The sequence below is a fragment of the Oncorhynchus mykiss genome, chromosome 7 (genome assembly GCF_057628025.1).
Source record: "Oncorhynchus mykiss isolate SJ-2025 chromosome 7, ASM5762802v1, whole genome shotgun sequence".
NCBI classification, from domain to species: Eukaryota; Metazoa; Chordata; class Actinopteri; order Salmoniformes; family Salmonidae; genus Oncorhynchus; species Oncorhynchus mykiss.
The window spans coordinates 53,068,776-53,093,361 of record NC_143028.1 but is presented as its reverse complement, the minus strand read 5'-3'; the positions used below and the strand labels follow the sequence as shown (position 1 = coordinate 53,093,361).

Sequence of the window (24,586 nt, the reverse complement as noted above, 5' to 3'; positions counted from 1 at the left end):
AAGCAACACAGCCCATCACCCTGAACACTCCATCCCCACTGTCAAACATGGTTGTGGCAGCATCATGGTTTGGGCCTGCTTTTCTTCAGCAGGGACAGGGAAGATGGTTAAAATTGATGTGAAGATGGATGGAGCCAAATACAGGACCATTCTGGAAGAAAACCTGATGGAGTCTGCAAAAGACCTGAGACTGGGATGGAGATTTGTCTTCCAACAAGACAATGATCCAAAACATAAAGCAAAATCTACAATGGAATGGTTCAAAAATAAACATATCCAGGTGTTAGAATGGCCAAGTCAAAGTCCAGACCTGAATCCAATCGAGAATCTGTGGAAAAAACTGAAAACTGCTGTTCACAAATGCTCTCCATCCAACCTCACTGAGCTCGAGCTGCAAGGAGGAATGGGAAAAAATGTCAGTCTCTCGATGTGCAAAACTGATAGAGACATACCCCAAGCAACTTACAGCTGTAATCGCAGCAAAAGGTGGCGCTACAAAGTATTAACTTAAGGGGGCTGAATAATTTTGCACACCCAATTTTTCATTTTTTGATTTGTTAAAAAAGTTTGAAATATCCAATAAATGTTGTTCCACTTCATGATTGTGTCCCACTTGTTGTTGATTCTTCACAAAAAAATACAGTTTTATATCTTTACGTTTGAAGCCTGAAATGTGGCAAAAGGTCGCAAAGTTCAAGGGGGCCGAATACTTTCGCAAGGCACTGTATAAATATAGGACAAAATACACATCACAACAAGAGAGACAACACAACACTACATCAAGAGAGACCTAAGACTACAACATAGCAAGGCAGCAACACATGACAACAACATGGTAGCACCACAACATGGTAGCAGCACAAAACATGGTCCAAACATTATTTGGCACAGACAACAGCCGCAATGTCAAGAAGGTAAAGACAACAATACATCATCATGCAAATCAGCCAATTTGAAGGAGCGAATGGCCCAACGGTTCTACAACATGGTGCTACTGCCAAGGATACGAGAGGACATTGCAGAGTATAAAATTTAAAAAACTTGCACATGGCCCTGAAGAAGGCTTTTTTCAAGCCAGGGGCATGGTTCAAAGGTGAGACAAATCAAGAGCCTGTATCAAAGGGGAGAGATATAGTCAGGTAGATCATCTGAAAACGTGGTTGATAATCAGATGTAAGGTTTCCAGGATGTAATAATGTGGAATGAAAGTAATTAAGATAATATACATTTTGCTGTCAGGCATTCAACATTTGTGGACTTCTCTATCTGTATACTGGATTTAGTTCTGTGTGCGTTTTACAGTCACTGCCACTAGGTGGCAGTATTGTTTAATCAGATCATAAACTCGACCAGATTTATTTTGGTTCCTCAGTAAAGAAAGCAAGGATTTGAGTGGTCAGAAAAGCTATGATGCTAACCAATAAACTAAAACATTTTTACCTTAGGTTGAGTGTTTATCTCAAGGTAAATAACAATGATCATCTATGATCTATTTAACATGTTCAACTAACGACTAACTCTAAACAGCATGTTTCATGTGTCACTGGATGTGTGTTCACACATTGGCTCGCTTTCTCACTCAGGCAATCCTGATCCCGAGCTGTGAATTTCCAACATGCACTCTCAGAGAGGCTATCATCATTGGCAGCATATTCACAAAGTGCTCAATCCCTGTAGTGCATTCCGGGTAAGAGACACACTTTTACCTGAGTTATGTGTGCAATTTTGTATGATCTACGATGCCCTAACGTAATTGCTCGGCTTGCCGTTCTGGTTAGGGACTTAGTGTTTAACCTGGCGTGGCAGTTTGACTATCGCTGATTATGTAAATGGTAATTAATGTGAATGTATGGTACAGTATTGAAGGTAGTAGAACTGCAGGGTTTGCCACCACTTGTCCTCTGGAAATAATGCAGGAAACAAATTATTATTATTCTTTTTTGCAGTGCTGCCATGCTCAAACTGGCAGCGATTGAGTACAATGGATCATCTTCCTGCGACTCTTACTGGACAAGAAATACGCCCTGCCCTTCCGTGTTCTGGATGCCCTGGTCGGCCACTTCCTGTTCTTCCGCAGTGGCACCAAAGTCTGCTCACCATGGCGCAGCACTACAAGGCCGACCAGGCCTCGGAACATTGGGATGCTCTGCTGGAGCTGCTCAAATTGCAGACACCCCCCAGATTTCTGCAGAGATCCGTCGGGAGCTGCAGAACTCGGTCCCGTGATCTGGAATCCGCCATGCCTTTCCAAAAACATTTCGACATGTTTTTTTTTTAAATAAATTGTTTGGCTTTTTAAAAAGTAAAATGTCTTAAGTTGTATTGCTACCATCCACAAAAAAGGCCAGAATCCCCCCCTGACTGGTACCCTGGCCTGGCCTACCAGATGACTCCAAGGTGTGACTGCTCGAGCTGCGTTTGAAATTCCCATGGTGCTAGGGGGCATAGCGTTTCGCATCTAGCTAGAACTCGTAGCTGCATCTCGCTTCTACACGTTAGATTTCACATATATAACATTAGCGAATTAAAGTCATGTGAATGAGAGGAAAGGAACCCGACCTGCTATTTGACGACAAATGACATTCTGAATTTTCAGAAAATTCAGAACATTTCTGCTCTGTTAGCTAGCTATAATAGCTGATACGGAGGTAGAGGTAGAAAACTTCGCTAACGCCAATTAACGTATTGTGTTTGTTAGCTAAGCTAGCTAACTGAGAGAGACCCTACTAAAGTTGTCTAAACAACCCTCTAATGGAGTTGTTGTGTCACGAGGATGGACGATTCCAAGCCGCCTCAGGAAGCACCACCGAATATATGAATTCCGCTGCTCTTCGGGCCAGCTCTGACCCGACCCTGACACGGGACCGTCGAGCATTGCAGAACCTTCTGTCACTGGAAAAGACCAGTCGGGCCTCACCATCATACTTCGGCACGATTCAGACAGACATTCAGCCATATATGCGGAGAATATTGGCAGTATGGATGCTACAGGTAATGTATGACAAAATATCCAAAGTGAAAGACATTCAGGTCACGGTTAGTGTTGATTTTGATACGTTTCTGCTGTCAAATCGGATGTAATTCTTTAATTGACCATCGTCATCCAATATTAACGTTAATTGTCTCAGTTTGCTTTCTTATGGAGCTAATGCACTCATCAGCCTGCATTGCACCCGAAAGTAAGAGGGACTCGCTTGGACTGATTGGGTAAAATACCAGGGGCGCAACTTTCACTGGGAACGGGGACATGTCGCCCCCACATTCTGAAATTGCATTTTTGTCCCCCCCAGTTTTATCATTGCAATGTGATACAAAACAAGGCAACGGTGTGCTTTAGGACCATGTGGACAATTCTGCGTGGTCTGATAGGCTGTTTGGAGAGTGTATCCGACTGGATAAAAAAATCCAAAATATCGAGGTCCCCCCCCACTTCTAAAACCAAAGTTGCTCCCCTGTAAAATACTATCGCCAAACGAGAGAGACATGGAGGACAGGAGTACAAGAAAACATGCATGTGTATAGAAACAAATCTATCCCTGAAACCAATAAAGTCCTTACTTAACATTGTTTAACAAACTTCTTTATTCCAACAGGTTTGCGAGGAGCAGAAGTGTGAGGAAGAGGTGTTTCCTTTGGCCATCCACTATCTGGACCGTTACATGAGTTGCTTCCCTGTTCAAAGGTCCAACCTGCAGCTTTTAGGTGCTGTTTGCATGTTCCTGGCCTCAAAACTGCGTGAGACAGTACCCCTGAGTGCCAGCAAGCTCTGCATCTACACTGACAATGCCATTACAGTGTCAGAGCTCCTGGTAAACACAAGATCTGTTTACAAGTTCCATGTGCTTTCGCCATAAGCATAATAAAATGGCTGATAAATTTAATGAGCTTTGACTCATCAATAAGTGTGTTATTCCTTCATAATAGCAGGTTGAATGCACTTTCAGTTCTCTGTTCTGCTTTTGTCAGTGGGAGCCTATTTTATGTTATTGTAATAGCCTACACAGTGGGGCAAAAAAGTATTTAGTCAGCCACCAATTGTGCAAGTTCTCCCACTTAAAAAGATGAGGCCTGTAATTTTCAGAGGTACACTTCAACTATGACAGACAAAATGAGAAGAAAAAAATCCAGAAAATCACATTGTAGGATTTTTTATGAATTTATTTGCAAATTATGGTGGAAAAATAAGGATTTGGTCAATAACAAAAGTTTATCTCAATACTTTGTTATATACCCTTTGTTGGAAATGACAGAGGTCAAATGTTTTCTGTAAGTCTTCACAAGGTTTTCACACACTGTTGCTGGTATTTTGGCCCATTCCTCCATGCAATATCTCCTCTAGAGCAGTGATGTTTTGGGGCTGTTGCTGGGCAACACAGACTTTCAACTCCCTCCAAAGATTTTCTATGGGGTTGAGATCTGGGGACTGGCTAGGCCACTCCAGGACCTTGAAATTGTTCTTACGAAGCCACTCCTTCGTTGCCCGGGCGGTGTGTTTGGGATCATTGTCATGCTGAAAGACCCAGCCACGTTTTATCTTCAATGCCCTTGCTGATGGAAGGAGGTTTTCACTCAAAATCTCACGATGTATAGCTCCATTCATTCTTTCCTTCCTTTACACGGATCAGTCGTCCTGGTCCCTTTGCAGAAAAACAGCCCCAAAGCATGATGTTTCCACCCCCATGCTTCACAGTAGGTATGGTGTTCTTTGGATGCAACTCAGGTATTCTTTGTCCTCCAAACACAACGAGTTGAGTTTTTACCAAAAAGTTATATTTTGGTTTCATCTGACCATATGACATTCTCCCAATCTTCTTCTGGATCATCCAAACTTCAGACGGGCCTGGACATGTACAGGCTTAAGCAGGGGGACACGTCTGGCACTGCAGGATTTGAGACCCTGCCAGCGTAGTGTGTTAATGATGGTAGGCTTTGTTACTTTGGTCCCAGCTCTCTGCAGGTCATTCACTAGGTGTGGTTCTGGGATTTTTGCTCACCGTTCTTGTGATCATTTTGACCCCACGGGGTGAGATCTTGCGCGGAGCCCCAGATCGAGGGAGATTATCAGTGGTCTTGTATGTCTTCCATTTCCTAATAATTGTTCTCACAGTTGATTTCTTCAAACCAAGCTGCTTACCTATTGCAGATTCAGTCTTCCCAGCCTGGTGCAGGTCTACAATTTTGTTTCTGGTGTCCTTTGACAGCTATTTGGTCTTTGCCATAGTGGAGTTTGGAGTGTGACTGTTTGAGGTTGTGGACAGGTGTCTTTTATGCTGATAACAAGTTCAAACAGGTGCCATTAATACAGGTAACGAGTGGAGGACAGAGGAGCCTCTTAAAGGAGAAGTTACAGGTCTGTGAGAGCCAGAAATCTTGCTTGTTTGTAGGTGACCAAAATACTTATTTCCACCATAATTTGCAAATAAATTCATTAAAAATCCTACATGTGATTTTCTGGATTTTCTTTCACATTTTGTCCATCATAATTGAAGTGTACTTATGATAAATTACAGGCCTCTCTCATCTTTTTAAGTGGGAAAACTTGCACACTTGGTGGCTGATTAAATATTTTTTGCCCCACTGTATGTATTTATGTTATGCAGCAGTTGGAGCTTATGCGGATTTAATGTATTGTGTGTGTGTCTGTTTTGCAGCAGTGGGAACTTGTGGTGGTGGCAGGGTTAGAGTGGGACCTGGCTTCTGTGTTACCCTCTGACTTCCTGGAGCAAATTCTTCATGGCATACCCATAATCCCTCACAACCTCCATGCCTTGCGCAGGCATGTCCACTCCTACATTGCACTGGCAGCCACAGGTAGAGGCAGGCATTGGGTAACTCATGGTGATGTGTGACTGTTGCTTCTAGCAATGCAGAAACATTTAGGCCTACAAGTCAAGTATCATAGAAAAACAAACATCACTTTGTTATTCTATGTGCGTGTTATTCTATGTGCGTGGCACTTCTTTGATTAATGATGATAATAGCTTGTGTTTCAAGAAATCAAGTGGCTCTGTGTGAGGCAAACAAAGGGCACACAGCAGCCATAACTTTGATTACGATGTGTCAGCGGTTCATTTGGGGGTGGGGGTGAGTTTGTGTAATCCTGTATTGTGCGGTGTGAAAGACCCATGCCCGTCCATTCAACGGCCTGATTTCCCACAAATCTCCCACGAGGTTGCCCGAGGCAACCAGTCACTGGGATACAGTCATGGTCATTTTGAATAGGCTGTTTTATTGTATCTGGATTTGGACCATTCCGGACTTTGAAACTTATTCTATGAGGTATGGGTGAAAGGATTGCCTGAGATTGATTCATTGTCTCGTCTTTAAGCACTTCCTATTGTCTGTCTGTCAGGGCGGGTCTATAATCGCAGCATTCCTCTACTCCTATGGCATCCTGCCTCAGCGATCAATGATGTCTGCTCCAAACCACTAACTCACAATTGTTAAGAAATTGTTTTCTGTTGCACATCTGGTATTACGTTCCTTGTCCACAAAGTGGGTCTGACAATTGCTCTGTCATCTAAGCAGATTAGGATAACAGACTTGTCAAACCTATAGGTATTACATTTCCGCTGATCTCTTGTTTATCTCCCTGCTTTTAGAGTTTAAGTTCTCTGTGTTCCTGCCTTCCACTATTGCCTGTGCCAGTGTGGGCGCTGCCATTCGCAGACTGAAGCTCCTGGAAGGAGCTCTATCCAATGATTCACTTATGCAGTTGCTAGCTAACATCTTGGCCATTGATCTGGTGAGGCGAATATTTAACTAGAAACCTGCTGCTCCTTTTAACCTTGTCTGCTTCCTCTTCAAGCAAATGCCTGTATTTTTCTTGTTTGTCTGACTCCTCCTTGTTTGTCTGGCTCCTCCTACTCTACAAGGTGCAGAAAAAAAGGCCTCCTTTATTTAAAGCAAGCAAGCAAACTGGTTTTTAAACTAATAGTACAAATGTCATTGTTTTCTCTGGGCCTTGGTTGGTGAGGACTGGAGTTTGATGTTTCAGATTTTCATTTCACCAATCTTAAACTCTTTCTTTACTGCTCTGTCCCCAAACAGGAGTCTCTCTGCTGCTGCTCTGACCAGTTGGAGGGTGTGCTGGAGCTCAGCCTGCCCCCCTGCCCCCAGACACCAGGGGCTTGCCGTTCAGGGACGCCTGGCCCAGAGGTCAGCTACACCCCCACTGACATCCAGGACGTACACCTGTCACCACTGGGCTAGAGATGACACCAAGCAGACAATCACTTAACAATGACTGGAGCTTATTTATACCATAATGAGGCAGGTGTCTTAACTACCCCGTAAGACTATTTTTGGCAGTCACTAAAACAAATGTATGTGGTAAGAAAAGACATGTCTTATAAGCATTACTGTGTTCACACATGATGAATTGTGGAGATCTTTTTGATGTCAAGGTTTTTTTCTGTTTACATTACATTTCAGTGTATTTGAGTTCTTTGTCGTTGCTATGCTGTTGCTGCTAAGGTTATTTTAAGGACGTTTTAAAACTTAAGTTACTGTCGCTAGCTTCAGGGAACACAGTTTCTCACTGCTCTCTGAAGTTACCACGGAGGGGTATATTTTTAACTGAAACATGCTATTTGTGATATTGCCAGAAGTATTACTGAATTTCCATTTCAATGTTTGCACTGTGTGAGTTTGCTGAGTGGTGTTCTGTGAATACATTATGAATTATTATTAAAAAAATGATGCTTTTCATGGAGTTGTATTAAATACCCCTTCTGATATCTCTCGCATCCTGCGAACAGTCACTCACTCAGGACGGTTACAATACACCTCTATATCTTGGCTAATGCCAGCAGAATTTGATAAGCACAAGCAATGCCATGCATTGTTTCCTGGTATCAGCGTTTTACCATAATCAGCCTACTAAATCAATAGTAAAGCCACAACTACCATAAATGTCACAAACGAGTTCAAAGACAAAGGAATCATTCATATGGGTACAGTTAATTTCATTTTTTTTTTAATGATTTACTTGGCCAAGTCGACAACAGATAAGCCAGGCACTTTGGCAAACATGGATCATGTCCAACTCATGAAAAACATAAATTGCTTACATTTACCTGTATTTATTAACATGGCAACATATTATGGTTGAGTTGGCTAACAAGACGGGCCTGGATAGGTCACTTAATGGAACTGTATGAACATTTTGTAGTTCCTGTATAATACTGAGGGGGGGAAAAAATAATCACCTGAATCTGTTTGAGCATCAAAGTGTGAATATCTTTGTGTTTTAACCTCCTTTGTTGATCGCTCTTGTATACTACTAAAAATAGTTCTATTTCCCTTTATCCCTACAGTGTTAAATATAAAATCAACCTATTAATAACCAACAATAAGAAATCACCACATTCCAGTCATTGAACAGCAACTTGATGTTGTAGCCCCTTGTGCAAAGCTCTGTGTGCAGTTTGTTCCACATTCAAGTGAACCCTGAAACATTTTATATAATTATCAGATTTCAATAGTCTGAGCAGCTCCTAGGCACAATTTTTCATAGTATTAATCATGTTTAGGTGTTTAAACAGAATAAATTGAATCGATCCTAGTCATAATCATGAAATGCCCAGAGGGCACATCAAAGTTGCAAATACCAGTCTTTGGCCACATGCTGTTACTGGGAAACCGAAACGCACCTTTAGACCCGTCCTTGTAAATTCATTAACTCATAAAAATGTCACATATCGGTCTGAACTAGTTCTTCAGTTCACTCTGGGGAAGTTACACATTAACTAGTTACCACACATGCTAAAGATCATGGTTTAATTCCAGAGAACAACTGGAATACTGCTACAATACTTAACCCGCCAAAAGACTGAGGAACATTTACTGTAAACCCCCGTTTTCATCTGAAATGCACTGTACACAGAGTAAACTTAGGCTGAATAGAATAGTAGCAGGTTAGACAAGTTCGTGCTAGTGTGCCTCAGGGCTTAAAGGGGCAATCTGCAGTTTGAACAATAAAGCGGTAACCCGGTAAACAGCTGAGGGGTGGGGCTGGAGAAATGTAACCACTCAAAATGTACAGAGCTATGTATAAAGGGACTGACCATCCATGATTTCAAGATTAGTTTCAGTTTACATTTACATTGTTTAAAACAAAAGGAGTATAACAAGCTCATATTTTGGGTTCTGATGGGGTACGACAGTTGAACTAAGCTGATGAGGCATCTATAAGTTATATTCATCATTCATTTAAATGTTTAATAATGGATGTACCAACTGCAGATTGCCCCTTTAATGGATGTCATTATTACCATTACTTATTATTGTGAGTCATCTTTCCATGTGTAAATCAATTCCAGTTCTAAAATTTTAACCATAACAGTCAGTAGTAGACTCTGTAGGCCCAGATGAATCTGTCTTATTAACATGGTGATTGGACAGAGAAAAAAATAGTGCTCTACATGTTTTCACATTTTAGCTTTGGTATTAAACTGTCAATTCCCTCAAACCCTGAACAAAAATGCTACATTTTGAAATCAAAATCCAAAAGTCAACATTGAAAACCCCCCAAAGTCAATTGGAACTTGGTCCAGACAAAATGTCACAATTAACAGCTACCAATATTTTTGAAAAACACTAAACATTTAGTCCCTGAAAGAAAATATTGTATTGAAGTCTGGATATCCCTGGCAAAGAAACAAAAAAATGGGAATAACTCAAACCTCTGATCTAGTTAACTAATTGAAAGGCATTTATTTTACAATGTTTGTCTAAACTAGCAATAAGTCTGATATGAGCCTAGATTCTTTCTCCCTTTGCTAGAATCTGTTTTTGGTAAAGTTCTTATAGTACTGCATCAAAACAATGTCACATCACGAGTGGCTACTGTAGCTTCGCACTTCTCCTATACCACTTTGGCTATCAAGTCACACATTACCACAAATGTGTTCAGCTATCAGCCAACTTTAAACAACTGCCTCAGTCCTTTGAGAATGCTGTATTATACTGTCCTGGGACACTTGCTGGTCCTCAGCTGGCTGCAGCTCCTCCGATCACCATGGCATGCTTGTAGGCTTCTGTCACGTTCTCACAGTCTGTGATGGAGAAAGCGCTGTCAGCCACCCCAGACTGGTAACAGGCCATGTCCCAGGGTCCTCTCTGCCTCAGCAGGTCTTGCCCAAGCCCCTCTTCTCGGATGTCCAGGAGGTTGTCAGCAGACACGCAGCCCCTCATGGTGCCCTTGGCTGGGCGTTCGCTGGGTGCCTCTGGCCCCACGCGGTCAGGCAGATCCAGCTGGTCAAAGGACTCCGAGGAGAGGATGCTGTCCTCGCTGATTGCCCCGCTGGGTCGTGCTCTCGTGCCCCCCCTTGGCAGGGAGGCCGCCAGCTGGTCCAGAGACCCAAACTCCTGCAGTAGGCCTGAAGAGAACTTACCATGGCGCTTCAGGATTCCCTTTCGGTGGGGCGGTGCTGAGGGGCAGAGCTGGGCCTGGGTTGTCTGGGCAGAGTCACTGCTGTCTGGGGAGGAAGAGTAGTAGCCAGACTCTCGCTCGGCTGGTTTCTTCAAGATGCCTTTGCGGGGCAGTGATGCAACAGGCAGGGGCTGGGCCGGGGTGGAGAGTTCATAGTCCCTCACTGGTTCCTCCATCACTGAGGTTGTAGCCTCGCTGAGGGCCTTCTGCTTCAGGCTACCTCGTCTCTTCAGTATGCCCTTGGAGGGCCGAGCGGTGGCCCCATCATTCATGGTCTGGGACACGTTGTTCTCCTTGCGTGACCTCCGTAGGGACCGCTGACGCACCACATCCCCTCCACCGCTCCCGTGGGACCGCAGCAGACAGCGCACCTTGGAGCTGTTCTCCAGTAAGGGCCGGGAGTTTCGACGCAGCCAACTGGCAATGCTGGCAAGGCCTCCAGGCTGCTGTGTGGATGCAGTGGTCTTCTCACTTGGTTGTAGCAATGTCGCATTCTCACCCTCGGCCAGTAGGGGTTTCTGGTAACCCCAGTTGAGCCACCAGTGTCCAGCGATCTCCTCTATGGTAGCTCTGCGCTCAGGATTTACCATTAGCATCCAACGAATCAGCCCACAGGCATCTGAGACAGGGAGGAAGAACATACAGCAGTATTTACAACTGATACATCTCTGCTGGGCTACAATAAGATATAACTAAAACACACACACACACACACACACCACTACATGGCAGAACTACATCCCAGTTAGGAGAGGCAATACTCTCACCTGAAGGGTTGGTGGGTTTGCGGTAGTTTCCAGTGCTAATCTGTTGGACCAGGTTCTTGTAGTTTTGCCCATCGAAAGGCATGGCACCATGGACCAGGGTGTAGAGCAGAACACCCAGCGACCAGGTGTCCACCTCGGGCCCTTTGTACGGCCGCCCGTTAACGATCTCTGGAGAAGCATACAGAGGGCTGCCACAAAACGTCTGCAGGTACTCATCACCACGGTACAGGTTGGACAGCCCAAAGTCAGCAATCTGGAACAACAATCAAATAGAAGTTTGCCATTAGATACAATCACTATTCAATGAACACTAGGAACTACAAACAAGTGAAAGTAGAGAGAACCAAATTAGAGTGGATGGCGGGAATCATTTTCCACCAATATGTGAGTTGTTCATGTGTAAATTCTCCAAGCAACATTGCAGTGTGAACTGTGCAGGTATGAGAGTGACCTACGTGTGAATGCCTCAGGTGCGCACATGATAAAGATTGTAGATTGTCACAGTAGCCCTTTGTCCATACCTTAATATTGCCCTTTCCATCTAGTAAAATGTTCTCCAGCTTCAAGTCCCGATGTACTATCCCATTCTGTGTGATGGGAAGAAGATAAACTATTAAGGTCTTCATGTTGACACAGCTGACACCTAAGATGGCAGATATGAGTCTTTGCTATTTGCCCACAATGTGTTTAAAAAATTAAAAAATTAAAAAAAGAGTGAAGCCCTCAACATTTGGGTCAGAACAGAAGTTGTTCCAACAGAAGATTGTTCTGGAATGTCAGCTATGCTCCATTGTCCTCCACTCTACAGGGGGGCATGCCTCTGACAGGCGTGGAGCAAGAGCTTAAATTTAGTTCAACTTCAAGAAATGCAGGTCAAACTATTTGTCTTGCAACTCCTGTTACAATCACTCAAAAATGGGCTAAAATTTTAACTATGCGGAATTTCCATTTTAATTTGATGTATGTTTTCTTCACCTCAAAGCAACAAGAGCCAGTGAACATAGAATAATGCTTTTAGTAACTGTAAAAGGGTTCAGAACATACTACTTATTGATTTGATATACATTTGTTTCTAAATGTACTGTACATCAAATTGATAATACAAAATAGTTGACTTAATGAGGGACCACATTCTATTGGACCAACAATATTCTACCACGAAACAACCAGCCTAAGAGCAATTTCATACAGTTCAAACAGCAATAAAGTACCTCAAATATTGACATGTCTGACAAAAGACAAACAGAATAGACAGCTGGATAGCAGAGTGAGAGCCTTTACCGGCCCATTTCCTCCACTTTGTCAACTCAGGTCGGTTTTATATGGTACTAAACTCTTCCTACCTCACAGAGAACAGGCCTAAGTGGTTCTTACTGTAATGTACAGAAAAACAGTATACTATTACACCAAGTACTCTAGAGACAGTGATTGTTTGCAACACTACTTTGGGCCTTGGGGGAGTAACGAGTAGATTTGTGTGTGCATGTGTGTTCACAGAGCCTGTCTGTTCCCTCGCATCCTCATTAGAGAGAGACAGAGAGAGGGTGTGTATGTGTGTGATTGTGTTGAGACGAATGGCCTTTGGCCCTGACGCTGGCTCGCCATAAACCTAACGGTTCATTTCACCCTACAGAGCTGGCCGACGGTGAATGATGCCCATTATGTAACTGCCAGGGTGGCTTTGCCAGCACTCTAGGGAGGAGGCTGATGAGTGGGCAGGCTAGTGGGGTTCCCTGCCTACTTACTGTCCCTGTGTGCCCAGTCACAAATATGCCCATGAGGTACAGCATGTTGTGGGCACTGATGGAGATTTAACAGTGGTCTGTTCTTTGTTTCAGCTGATTTAAGAAAAACAAGATGGCTGTAATTATATATGAGACCACTCTATTGGTAAATACGAAACAAGTGTACAGAGATGTAGGCTAATCTCAGAACCAAATCTCATACTCTGTCAAGACAGACTAATAGAGATGCAATGCCTTACCCTGTGGCAGTAGTGTACAGCTGACACGATTTGTCTGAAGAAGTGTCTGGCCTCGCGTTCTGAGATCCTCTGCTTTTCAGAGATGTAGTCGTAAAGGTCACCTCGGCTAGCATACTCCATCACAATCACAATCTTGTCCTTGTTCTCGAACACTGCGAGGCCACACACAGGAAAACAGTCAAACAAAAGGTACACGGCAACATAGGCGGGATGGGTTGTTACAGGGAAAACACGTCAGTGGTGATGGGGAATTGTGAAGCTCGGATGGCACTGCAGCGGGTTATGTAACCAATAACGGCTCAATGTCAAATAAAGTCTTCCGTGACCAGACTCTGCTCCACAGAGTTCAGTGTGAAACATCTTATTCAGGTGTCACGTTTCATCACATATGCAATTTGATCACATCTCATTGTTTTGTTCCCGATAAGTTTTAGTACTGTATCTGTGCGTGACTATTGTAAAATCAACAGGGCTGACCACAACCTGGGTCTCAATGTGACTTCCCTGTCTAAATAAAAGGGCAAATTAAATAAAAAAATACCTCATTGGGATTTGAGACACAGACGTATGTACCTTCATATATGGTGATGATGTAGGGGTGATTGAGTGAGGACATGATCTCAATCTCTCTGCGAATGTGCACTAGGTCCTGCTCATCCTGGATCTTCTCCTTTCTGATGGACTTAATGGCAACCTGGGTAAACGTAAAGAGAAGAACAATAAAATAAGGCTTTGTGAAAGGTATGCATTAGAACAAACTGTGTTTACTTTAAATTGCACACGTCAAACTCATTCCACAGAGGGCGTAGTGTCTGCAGGGTTTCGCTCCTCCCACATTTTATTGGTCCGATACACATATTTAGCAGATGTTATTGCAGGTGTAGCAAAATGCTTTTGCTCCCATCTCCAACAGTGCAGTAATATCGAACAATACACTCAAATCTAAAAAGTAAAGGACTGGAATTAAGAACATTAAGAATTAAGGTCACTGTTTAGTAAGGAACTCCCCCTCCCCTGGTTGTCTTGGTCTTAGTTGAAAGGAAAAAAACTTAAACCAGCAGACACCAGGCCAGGGTTTTCAACTGGCGGCCCACGAGACAGATTTCCCCCCCAAGTTTTCTGAGCAAAATTGTATTATTGCTGGACATAAAAGGCTGTACATTTGGGTTCTCTCAGAAATCTTTTCCCAAGTATTCCCACAAATAACAGACACATGATCGTATACAAATGTAAGCGAGATTTGAAATGATTGTTTTAGTCAAACGTGTTTGGCCTTCTTGCAGTCAATTTGCAATCCAAATGACTTGAAATAAAAAATAAAATTAAAAAAAAACTGGGTGGTTAGAGCCCTGAATGCTGATTGTCTGATATCCGTGGTATACGGTCTGATATACCATGGCTATGAAAAAAACAATTATTTGTATTGCTCTAATTACACTGGTAACCCACTTATAATAGTAATAAGGCACCTCAGGGGTTTGTGGTATTTGGTCAATATACCATGTCTTAGGGTTGTGTCATGCATCAGATCAGGGACTTATTACCTCGACCATCCGCTCTGAAAAAAAGTTATAAATAACAAAATCCTCCCACGTCTAAATCTAGTTGAGGATCCCTGCACTAGACCCTCCATGGAATGAGTTTGGCACGCCTGATATAAAGCATCCACCATCACTGACAGGTTAAACATGAATCAGTTTATTCTCAAAGACGATCAATATACTAAATATTGTAGCAAGTCCTGCCAAGGGAATGTCACAGAAACCAAACAGCACAATATAAAGACAGTTAATCAAGTAGATGTTAAAGTCAGAAGTTTATATACACTTAACTTGTTTTTCAACCACTCAAAAAATGTCTTGAAAACAAAATATAGTTTTGGCAAGCCGGTCAGGACATCTACTTTGTGCATGACACAAGTAATTTTTCCAACAATTGTTTGCAGACAGATTATTTCACTATCACAATTCCAGTAGGTCAAAAGTTCACATACACTAAGTTGACTGTGCCTTTAAACAGCTTGGACAATTCCAGAAAATGATGTCCTGGCTTTAGAAGCTTCTGATTGACTCAAATTATGTAAATTAGCCTATTGGAGGTGTACCTGTGGATCTATTTCAAGGCCTAACTTCCCAGTAAAATTAGTTCTATAATCGACATAACCTGAAAGGCCGCTCAGCAAGGAAGAAGCAACTGCTCCAAAACCACCATAAAAAGCCAGACTACGGTTTGCAACTGCACATGGGGACAAAGATCATACTTTTTGGAGAAATGTCCTTTAGTCTGATGAAACAAAAATAGTACTGTTTGGCCATAATGACCATCGTTATATTTGGAAGAAAAAGGGGAATGCTTGCAAGCTGAAGAACACCATCCCAACCATGAAGCACGGGGGTGGCAACATCATGCTGTGGGGGTGCTTTGCTGCAGGAGGGACTGGTGCACTTCACAAAATAGATGGCATCATGAGGCATGAAAAGTATGTGGATATATTGAAGCAAAATCTCAAGACATCAGTCAGGAAGTTCAAGCTTGGTCGCAAATGGGTCTTCCAAATGGACAAGACCCCAAGCATACTTCCAAAGTTGTGGCAAAATGGCTAAAGGACAATCAAGTCAAGGTATTGGAGTGGCCATCACAAAGCCCTGACCTCAATCCTATAGACAATTTGTGGGCAAACCTGAAAAAGCATGTGCAAGCAAGGAGGCCTAGAAACCTGACTCCGTTACACCAGCTCTGTCAGAAACATTTGATTCAAGTTAAACAATTTATGCTGCCAAATACTAATTGAGTGCATGTAAACTTCTGACCCACTGGGAATGTGATGAAATAAATAAACTCTACTATTATTCTGATGTTTCACCTTCTTAAAATAAATTGGTGATCCAAACTGACCTAAGACTATTTTTACTAGGATTAAATGTCAGGAATTGTGAAAAACTGAGTTTAAATGTATTTGGCTAAGGTGTATGTAAACTTCTGACTTCAACTGTATGTGCAGATGAGGATGTGCAAGTTAAAATGCTGGTGGCAAAAGAGCAGAAAAACAAAAACAAATTTGGGGATGAGGTAGGTAGTTGGTTGGATGGGCTATTTACAGGTGCAGCGATCGGTAAACTGCTCTGACAGCCGATGCTTGAAGTTAGTGAGGGAGATAAAAGTCTCCAGCTTTAGTGATTTTTGCAATTTCCAGTCATTGGCAGCAGAGAACTGGAAGGAAAGGCGACCAAAGGAAGTGTTGGCTTTGGGGATGACCAGTGAAATATACCCGCTGGAGCGCGTGCTACGGGTGGGTGTTGCTATGGTGACCAGTGAGCTGAGATAAGGCGGGGCATTACCTAGCAAAGACTTATAGATGACCTGGAGGAACTGGGTTTGGCAACGAATATGTAGCGAGGACCAGCCAACGAGAGCATACAGGTCACAATGGTGGGTAGTAAATGGGGCTTTGGTGACAAAACGGATGGCACTGTGATAGCAAATTGGATGCAGTCTGAGTAGAGTGTTGGGGGTTATTTTGTAAATGACATTGCCAAAGTCAAGGATTGGTAGGATAGTCAGTTTTACGAGGGTGTTTGGCAGCATGACTGAAGGAAGCTTTCTTGCAAAATGGGAAGCCGATTCTAGATTTAATTCTGGATTGGAGATGTTTGATGCGAGTCTGGACGAGAGTTTACAGTTTAACCAGACACCTAGCTATTTATAGTTATATTCTAAGTCAGAACTGTCGAGAGTAGTGATGCTAGGCGGGCGGGTAGCGATCGGTTGAAGAGCATGCATTTAGTTTTACTAGCATTTAAGAGCAGTTGGAGTGTTGTATGGCATTGAGGCTTGTTTGGAGGATTGTTAACACAGTGTCCAAAGAAGGGCCAGAAGTATACAGAATGGTGTCGTCTGCGTAGAGGTGGATCAGATAGTCACCCGCAGCAAGAGCGACATCATTGATATATGCAGAGAAAAGAGGAGGATGTCTTCACCTGTAACGCACAGTGTTAAGAATGCCTGCAATGACAACAAGCTCAGGCCGATGATACTGTGACACACCGCCCTAGACCATGGGACCCTCCACCCCCAAATCGATCCCGCTCCAGAGTACAGGACTCGGTGTAACGCTCATTCTTTCGACGATAAACATGAATCCGACCATCACCCCTGGTGAGACATAACCGCAACTTGTCAGCGAAGAGCACTTTTTGCCAGTCCTGTCTGGTCCAGCGACGGTCCCATAGGAGACATTGTTGCCGGTGATGTCTGGTGAGGACCTGCCTTACAACAGGCCCTCAGTCCAGCCTCTCTCAGCCTATTGCAGACAGTCTGAGCACTGATGGAGGGATTGTGTGTTCCTGGTGTAGGTCGGGCAGTACTTGTTGCCATCCTGTACCTGTCCTGCAGGTGTGATGTTCGGATGTACCGATCCTGTGCAGGTGTTGTTTCACGTGGTCTGCCACTGCGAGGACAATCAGCTGTCCGTCCTGTAGCGCTGTCTTAGGCGTCTCACAGTACGGACATGGCAAGTTATTGCCCTGGCCACATCTGCAGTCCTCATGCCTCCTTGCAGCATGCCTAAGGCACGTTCACGTGGGACCCTGGGCATCTTTCTTTTGGTGTTTTTCAGAGTCAGTAGAAAGGCCTCTTTAGTGTCCTAAGTGTTCAAAACTGTGACCTTAATTGCCTACCGTCTGTAAGCTGTTAGTGTCTTAATGACCGTTCCACAGGTACATGTTCATTAATTGTTTATGGTTCATTGAACAAGCATGGGAAACAGTATTTAAACCCTTTACAATGAGGATCTGTGAAGTTATTTGGATTTTTACTAATTATCTTTGAAAGACAGGGTCCTGAAAAAGGGACGTTTCTTTCTTTGCCGAGTTTACAAAGAAAATACCAAACTAAAACAAAGTGAGTAATTGTTTGTTTTTTTAAAAACCTAGTCAAGTGTGTTAGGCAACATGTAGCCTGGGGAAGAGGTTAGGCAACATGTAGATTAGAAACAATTTATTCAAATGAAAGGAGCAATCAGAAACGTAGTTTAGCTTTACCCTTCCATAGCCTGAGGATTACTGGGCTGAAAGTGTTAACTGAAAACACCATAGTGCTACTGTGACAGGGCAGTAGAAGGAGGGACAGTGTACTGGCTGCTGTGATGAAATGCATTGTCTCGTATGACGTCAGTGAGGCCCACAGAATTAGATCATTTGAATAGAAGTGACAGAGTTTAAATGCACACATGCATCAGGGTGTGACTAAATGTCAGCATATCTGTGTGTATATGGTTGCCTGTGTGAAACATGCGTGTTGAGATGCTATCTGTGATTGGTGCTAATGTTTACCTATATGCCTTTTATATTGTTGTATGTATAATAGATTGCACTCTATCCATGTGTACATGAAGGAGTGTGCATGCGTCTTAGCCCATGTGATGCAGGCTTGTTTAGATGTATGGGATTCCACACCAACTCAGAGTGCGTAAAAGTATATCAAAAGGAGAGAAGAGGGGGTGATGAGGGGCAGCCGATGGTTAGAGAATGTGGTCTTCTTCAGCCCTTCACATTCACCCTAATAAAGACCACAGAAACACTCCCTGACAGGAAGAGGAATACCAGACAAGACCTTCACACTCACAGCCTCTTCCTATGAGTCATAGTCTGGATACGTCTTCTCCTATCAATGTTACTTACCTCAGGATGAATCCTGAGGTTGTTGTGTCTTGACTGGATTCATGGCCAAACTAATGCTCAAGTCACACTGAGCCAGTGTTAACGTCATGTTAGTGTGTTATTCCTCAATACAGGTGGAGTATAGTCACCAAATACTGGCTCTGTAAAACACTGTGGCGAGGACCAATTGTATTTAATTTATGTAACTAGGGAAGTCAGTTTAAGAACAAATTCTTATTTACAATGAAGGCCTACCCCTGAAGATGAAGCTCCTTTGATTATGTAATATGAAACATACAGGATTTCACAAAGGGATAGGAGCAGCAGAACACAATGATAAGAGACTGTAGTTCAAAATGATGCCCTCCATTGTATGAAAAGGTCACTCCCAGCATTGAGTTATACATCGCTGTGCCATTAGACTGGAAGAGATGGAACAAGCCGTGTGTGATGATACAGCCAGCCCAGCCAGGTATGCAGACACGACACTTATCTTCCAAGTCTATACAGAAGTTTTGGGAGGGGAATTCCAATCGTCACTTTCTTCAATTTTCTCAGGATGTTTCCCCAACCTTTAACAGCACACTGCTTGGAAAGGGCCCAACCCCAGCTGATTTAGCATGGACTTTCATGGACAAATAAACCAAACTTATTTTTAGACACCTCAGCACATGCATGTTTTGAAGGTCAGCATAGAATGTTCAACTGTTGTTTTCTCCCTGCTTCTATCTCAAAATATAATGAGTGATATACTGCATCTTTGTGCTTGTGCATGTCCACAGTCAAGAAGGGTGTGAGCATCTGTCTGTTACCGTGGAATTGCCCTAAAGGGAAATATATACATTTCCTTACAGAACAATCCTTTACTATGACCACATCAAAGGAAACCCCAAAATAAAAACCCCTCGTGTTCTTTCCTACAAATTGTGTTTCCTGCTTCCTTAAATGGTAAATGATGAATAGTGTAATGAAATGTGAAACTGAATATTGATGTTTAACATCTCCGTTACTGGTCAGGATGCAGGGTTGCAGTCCATTAATCTCTCCGAGACAAATAAATTAACTTTCTTTAGCTAAGACTATTGCCCTCCTCTCTCCCACTCTAACCCCCCTCCTTCTGATCAATATGACAGAAGTCCAAGGTTACACCATAGAGGCATCGTGTTATGACCCAATGTTGCCTAGTTTTGGCTACAAAACTGCTGCAACTGTTCACCGAGGTTAATACTGACAAATATATTATTTGTTTTGAACATACAAATTACATACTGAATGTTTGATGTTTGTCAGCAAACAAATTGTGAATAATCACAAGTAAATGTTGTTGTTTTTTAAACCTCATTCTCCCATCCCCCTCTCTTTTTCCCCCTAGGCTACAGGACAGGAATGCACCTCAGCCAGGTGGGAATTTACCCAGCTGTCCCTCCTTCATACCTGAGAGGTAGGCCTAGATTAGAGAGCCATTTTAGGATGACCAACTACCACCCCATCAGGAGACACCAAAACTCCAGTGTCCTTTCCAAGGACAAATCTGGGTTACAGATTACACCTCGGTGTCACATTTTACACATAATAAATACCATGAGGACAGGATTATGTGGGACTTGAAAAGTGTTGAGATTTTGGGACATGGACTTCCACTTTGCTAACTCACATGTCAGTAAACTACAAGGTAGTGGTTGTTATCCACCCAACTCCTGCATTTCAAATCCCCTGCATTAAATGTATGTAACTGCCCCAGTCAAGTCTAAAGATGATTTTGATGGATCACTAAATTGTATTTGGAGGTGGGTTGCCCTTGACACAGGAACATGTTACGCACATTTCAGTCTTGTGCTTGATTAGATGAGAACTACACTTTTAATGCCCTGTTTGAAACTTCAATAACAATGTGTTTTTCCAGTATGGCTCTCAATTGTCAGTACTGGTCATTCATAGTCATTGGCATCTATTGCCAAGTAGTCGGTCATTATAACTCATTCTTGTATACAACGTACCCAAGAGGTGAATGAGCTCAGACTGTTTGGAGATGTTCTTTAGGACAGATAAGAAGTGCACATACATTGTTATGGTCTGGATATGTGGGAGGTATATTGGACTGTACTGAACCATCCCAGAGCATGTCCTGTTGTCTTAACCGTTGAACTCTTACTCAAACATACATTTGTCTAAATCTTTACTCAACACATTCCAAAACTGAGGGTAAATAGAAAGTGGCGTGCCTTCCCAGAAACCTCTGATACCAGTGTCAAATTGCCAACTGTCTGCCCACAGAGCTATTCACTGCCAGGCAGGCATTGCAGAATAGGCTACAGGCCAGTTTGGTGCCTCTTTGTTCTGACATGTTGGGTGCTCAATAGCCTGGACATGTTTAGTCTAAGTAGATCCAACCAAACAAGGGTAGGTCACAGTGTGGAAAAGATCACAGAATTAATCTATTGCCGATTTTGTAGCCTACCGGTTTATAAAGTCTCATCAAAACATGTTGGCTGCACACAGATAATGGTATGGGTGAAATAACACAGGCCTATAAACACCAGCAGGCGAACACCCACTTTTAGGAGTTTCTACAGTGTAAAGGCGATATGGGTGTGCTAATGGAAAGACCTGTTTTTGTTTTTAAAAGGAAAGTCTATTCAAGCTCCTGGTGAACCACTCACAGGGTGTCATTGTTTTGTGTCATTGTAGTTTGAGTGAGTCATGACAGAACATACACAATTACGTGTGCTTGCTTCAGTCTCCTCTGTTCAACACAACAATTTGGTCTGACATGGCATCAGATACACTATATACGCAGAAGTATGTGGACATCCCTTTAAATGAGTGGATTCTGCGATTTCAGCCACACCAGTTGCTGACAGGTGTATAAAATGGGGCACACAGCCATACAATCTCCATAGACAAACATTGGCAGTAGAATGGCCTTACTGAAGAGCTCAGTGACTTTCAATGTGGCACCGTCATAGGATGCCACCTTTCCAACAAGTCAATTTGTAAAATTTCTGCCCTGGTCAACTGTAAGTGATGTTATTGTGAAGTGGAAATGTCAAGGAGCAACCACTCAACTGCGAAGTGATAGGCCACACAAGCTCACAGAACGGGACCTCCGAGTGCTGAAGAGTGTATTGCGTAAAAATGGTCTGTCCTCAGTTGCAACACTCACTACCAAGTTCGAAATTGCCTCTTGAAGCAACGTCAGCACAAGAACTGTTAGTCTGGAGCTTCATGAAATGGGTTTCCATGGCCAAGCAGCCACACACAAGCCTAAGATCACCATGAACAATGTCAAGCGTCGGCTAGAGTGATGTGAAGCTTGCCGCCATTGGACTCTGGAGTAGTGGAAAAGCGTTCTCTGGAGTGATGAATCACGCTTCACCATCTGGCAGCCCGACGGACATACCTTGGTTTGGTGGATGCCAGGAGAACGCTACCTGCCCCAATGCATAGTGCCAACTGTAAAGTTTGGTGCAGAAGGAATAATGCTCTGGGGCTGTTTTTCATAGTTCTGGCTAGGCCCCTTAGTTCCAGTAAAGGGAAATCTTAATGCTACAGCATACAATGACATTCTAGAAGATTCTGTGCTACCAACTTTGTGGCAACAGTTTGGGGAAGGCCTTTTCTTGTTTCAGCATGACAATGCCCCCGTGCACAAAGCGAGGTCCATACAGAAATGGTTAGTCGAGATCGGTGTGGAAGAACTTGACTGGCCTGCACAGAGCCCTGACCTCAACCCCATCGAACACCTTAGGATGAATTGGAACGCTGAATGCAAGCCAGGCCTACTCTTCCAACATCAGTGACCGACCTCACTAATGCTCTTGAAGCTGAAAGGAAGCAAGTCCCAGCAGCAATGTTCCAACATCTAGTGGAAAGCCTTCCCAGAAGAGTCAATGTTATTATATCAGCAAAGGGGGGGACCAACTCCATTTTAATGCCTATGATTTTGTAATGAGATGTTCGAGGAGCAGGTGTCCACATACTTTTGGTTTTGTAGTTTATCGCAGAATGTACAAATAATACAACAGTCTACATAATTAAACCAACAAAGTAGGCCAACAGATGAATTAAAGGCCTAAACCTTAAACATTCTATGAAACTGTAATGAAAAATCATTAAATATTTAAAAAAGGCTCCTCATTACACATTTGAAAATGAGAATAAGCATAAAAAAACCTTACCATTCTACCGGATCTCTCGATTGCTTTCTTCACTTTTCCGTAAGTCCCTTTTCCAAGAGTTTCAAGAAATTCATACCGATGCTTCAGATTGTGTTTATGATGATGTCTCTTCACCGCTTGCCTTTTCACGGATGCCTCGGAGACCGATTTTCTAACAAGCGAGTGGCCATGACCAGGTGACTGTTGTCCATTGTCGGATAAAGTTGATGATCGCCCACCACTGTTGAAATCGTTAGGATCCATTATAGATTGCAACCACTTTTTATTTCTCCTACAGTTGAATGACTAGACTATACAAATATAACACATTTAAAACATGTAGTTTGTTGTATATACTCTTCCTCAGGTAGCCTTGTTTCCTGTGTTGGTTTCATGAAGTCGATGAAGGTGACCACTCCTCCTATTTGAATATCCAATAAACAGGCATCGTTGCCCATTTGCTGTTGTTTTTACCAGGAGGCGTGTGAGCTTCATGATGCTTCCAGACAACGGGGAACTTGGAAATAACCGAGGACAAGTCATGACTTCGGTGATCTTCAGTTCGGAACGTAAGAGCTCAAGTTCTCGACTTGTAATTTCAAGTTGAATGACCGTTCAAACAAATTTCCCCATCTCGGGGGCACATTTTTTTTCCGAGTCCCCATTTGTCTTGAACACACTGAAGTCAGATAATTCCGAGTTCCCTGGCGCCTTGAACAAGGCATCATTGTGGGCGGAGTTCGGGTAATATGTTCAAAACACCTGGGAACTCGGTACTGGGAAATCGGAATTATCAGACTTCCGAATTCAGTGTATTCAAGACAACTGGGAACTCAGAAAAAAACGAGCTCAGACTGGGAAAAATCTACTTGAACGGTCATCCAACTCGGAATTCCAACTCGAGAACTCTGGCCTCAGTCTAGACCTGAAGATCACTGACGTCATGATTTGACCTCGTATTTTTCCGAGTTCCCAGTTGTTTTGAACTGGGAACTCAAAAAAACAACCAGATCAAATCATGAAGTCAGTGAGCTTCAGGTCGGAGCTGTAGAAAGATGCCCAGGTTTCCGACTTGGAATTGCGAGTTGGATGACCGTTCAAAACGATTTTCCCATTCGGAGCTTGTTTTTTTACGAGTTCCCAGTTGTTTTGAACGCACTGAAGTTGTAAGTCGGAGATTTCTCAGTACCCAGTTGGTCTTGAACTCGGCATTATTTCGTTTTCTGCCAGTGCAAAACACTGAACCAACAGTCACAAAATGTCAGGCAAGCTAAATCAGGTGCATCTCTTCCTCACAAAGAAAATGTTCCTACATTTAGTTTCACAAGTTCTTATCTGTTCTCTTCAACATTGCCATCTGTTTGCCAGGCTATGTGCATGGATTAGAGTCGGTAGTGAAAAAAGTACTCAATTGTCATACTTGAGTAAAAGTAAAGATACCTTAATTAATAGAAAATGACTTAAGTAAAAGTCACCCAGCAAAATACTACTTGAGTAAAAGTCTAAAAGTATTTGGTTTTAAATATAGTTAACTATCAAAAGTAAATGGAATTGCTCAAATGTACTTAAGGGTCAAAAGTCAAAGT

At 42.9% G+C, this 24,586-nt stretch overlaps 2 protein-coding genes across 3 annotated transcripts; one reads left to right on the top strand and one right to left on the bottom strand.

Moving 5' to 3' along the window:
• Window positions 1–1,354: 1,354 nt before the first annotated feature.
• ccnd3 (cyclin D3) lies at window positions 1,355–7,745 on the top strand. 2 transcript variants are annotated; one of them, XM_021609873.3, is made up of 7 exons: window positions 1,355–1,464; window positions 1,584–1,687; window positions 1,947–2,991; window positions 3,594–3,809; window positions 5,652–5,811; window positions 6,603–6,745; window positions 7,051–7,745. In XM_021609873.3, exons 3-7 carry the CDS (start codon window positions 2,752–2,754, stop codon window positions 7,210–7,212), a joined length of 921 nt encoding a protein of 306 aa, XP_021465548.3. In that variant the 5' UTR covers window positions 1,355–1,464; window positions 1,584–1,687; window positions 1,947–2,751; the 3' UTR covers window positions 7,213–7,745. The 2 variants fall into 2 exon arrangements, with proteins under 2 accessions (XP_021465548.3, XP_090097433.1); XM_090241307.1 differs by lacking the exon at window positions 6,603–6,745 and having other exon boundaries at window positions 1,373–1,464.
• Window positions 7,746–7,956: 211 nt separating this feature from the next.
• nuak2 (NUAK family, SNF1-like kinase, 2) lies at window positions 7,957–23,721 on the bottom strand. The gene is made up of 6 exons (XM_021609872.3): window positions 23,022–23,721; window positions 13,760–13,880; window positions 13,187–13,338; window positions 11,724–11,789; window positions 11,203–11,455; window positions 7,957–11,054 (listed from the first exon to the last, which is right to left on the bottom strand). The coding sequence occupies exons 1-6, from the start codon at window positions 23,262–23,264 to the stop codon at window positions 9,994–9,996; spliced, it is 1,896 nt and encodes a 631-aa protein (XP_021465547.2). The 5' UTR covers window positions 23,265–23,721; the 3' UTR covers window positions 7,957–9,993.
• Window positions 23,722–24,586: the final 865 nt, after the last annotated feature.

Excerpts from the sequence above, each read along its gene's own strand:
- ccnd3 (XM_021609873.3), top strand. The coding sequence starts at position 2,752 with ATGGAGTTGTTGTGTCACGAGGATGGACGATTCCAAGCCGCCTCAGGA. Across the intron at positions 3,810-5,651 it reads TTACAGTGTCAGAGCTCCTG|CAGTGGGAACTTGTGGTGGT; the intron begins GTAAACACAAGA and ends TCTGTTTTGCAG. Across the intron at positions 6,746-7,050 it reads ACATCTTGGCCATTGATCTG|GAGTCTCTCTGCTGCTGCTC; the intron begins GTGAGGCGAATA and ends GTCCCCAAACAG.
- nuak2 (XM_021609872.3), bottom strand. The coding sequence starts at position 23,264 with ATGGATCCTAACGATTTCAACAGTGGTGGGCGATCATCAACTTTATCC. Across the intron at positions 13,881-23,021 it reads TCGAGAGATCCGGTAGAATG|GTTGCCATTAAGTCCATCAG; the intron begins GTAAGGTTTTTT and ends ACGTTTACCCAG. Across the intron at positions 11,790-13,186 it reads CTGTACACTACTGCCACAGG|AATGGGATAGTACATCGGGA; the intron begins GTAAGGCATTGC and ends CCCATCACACAG.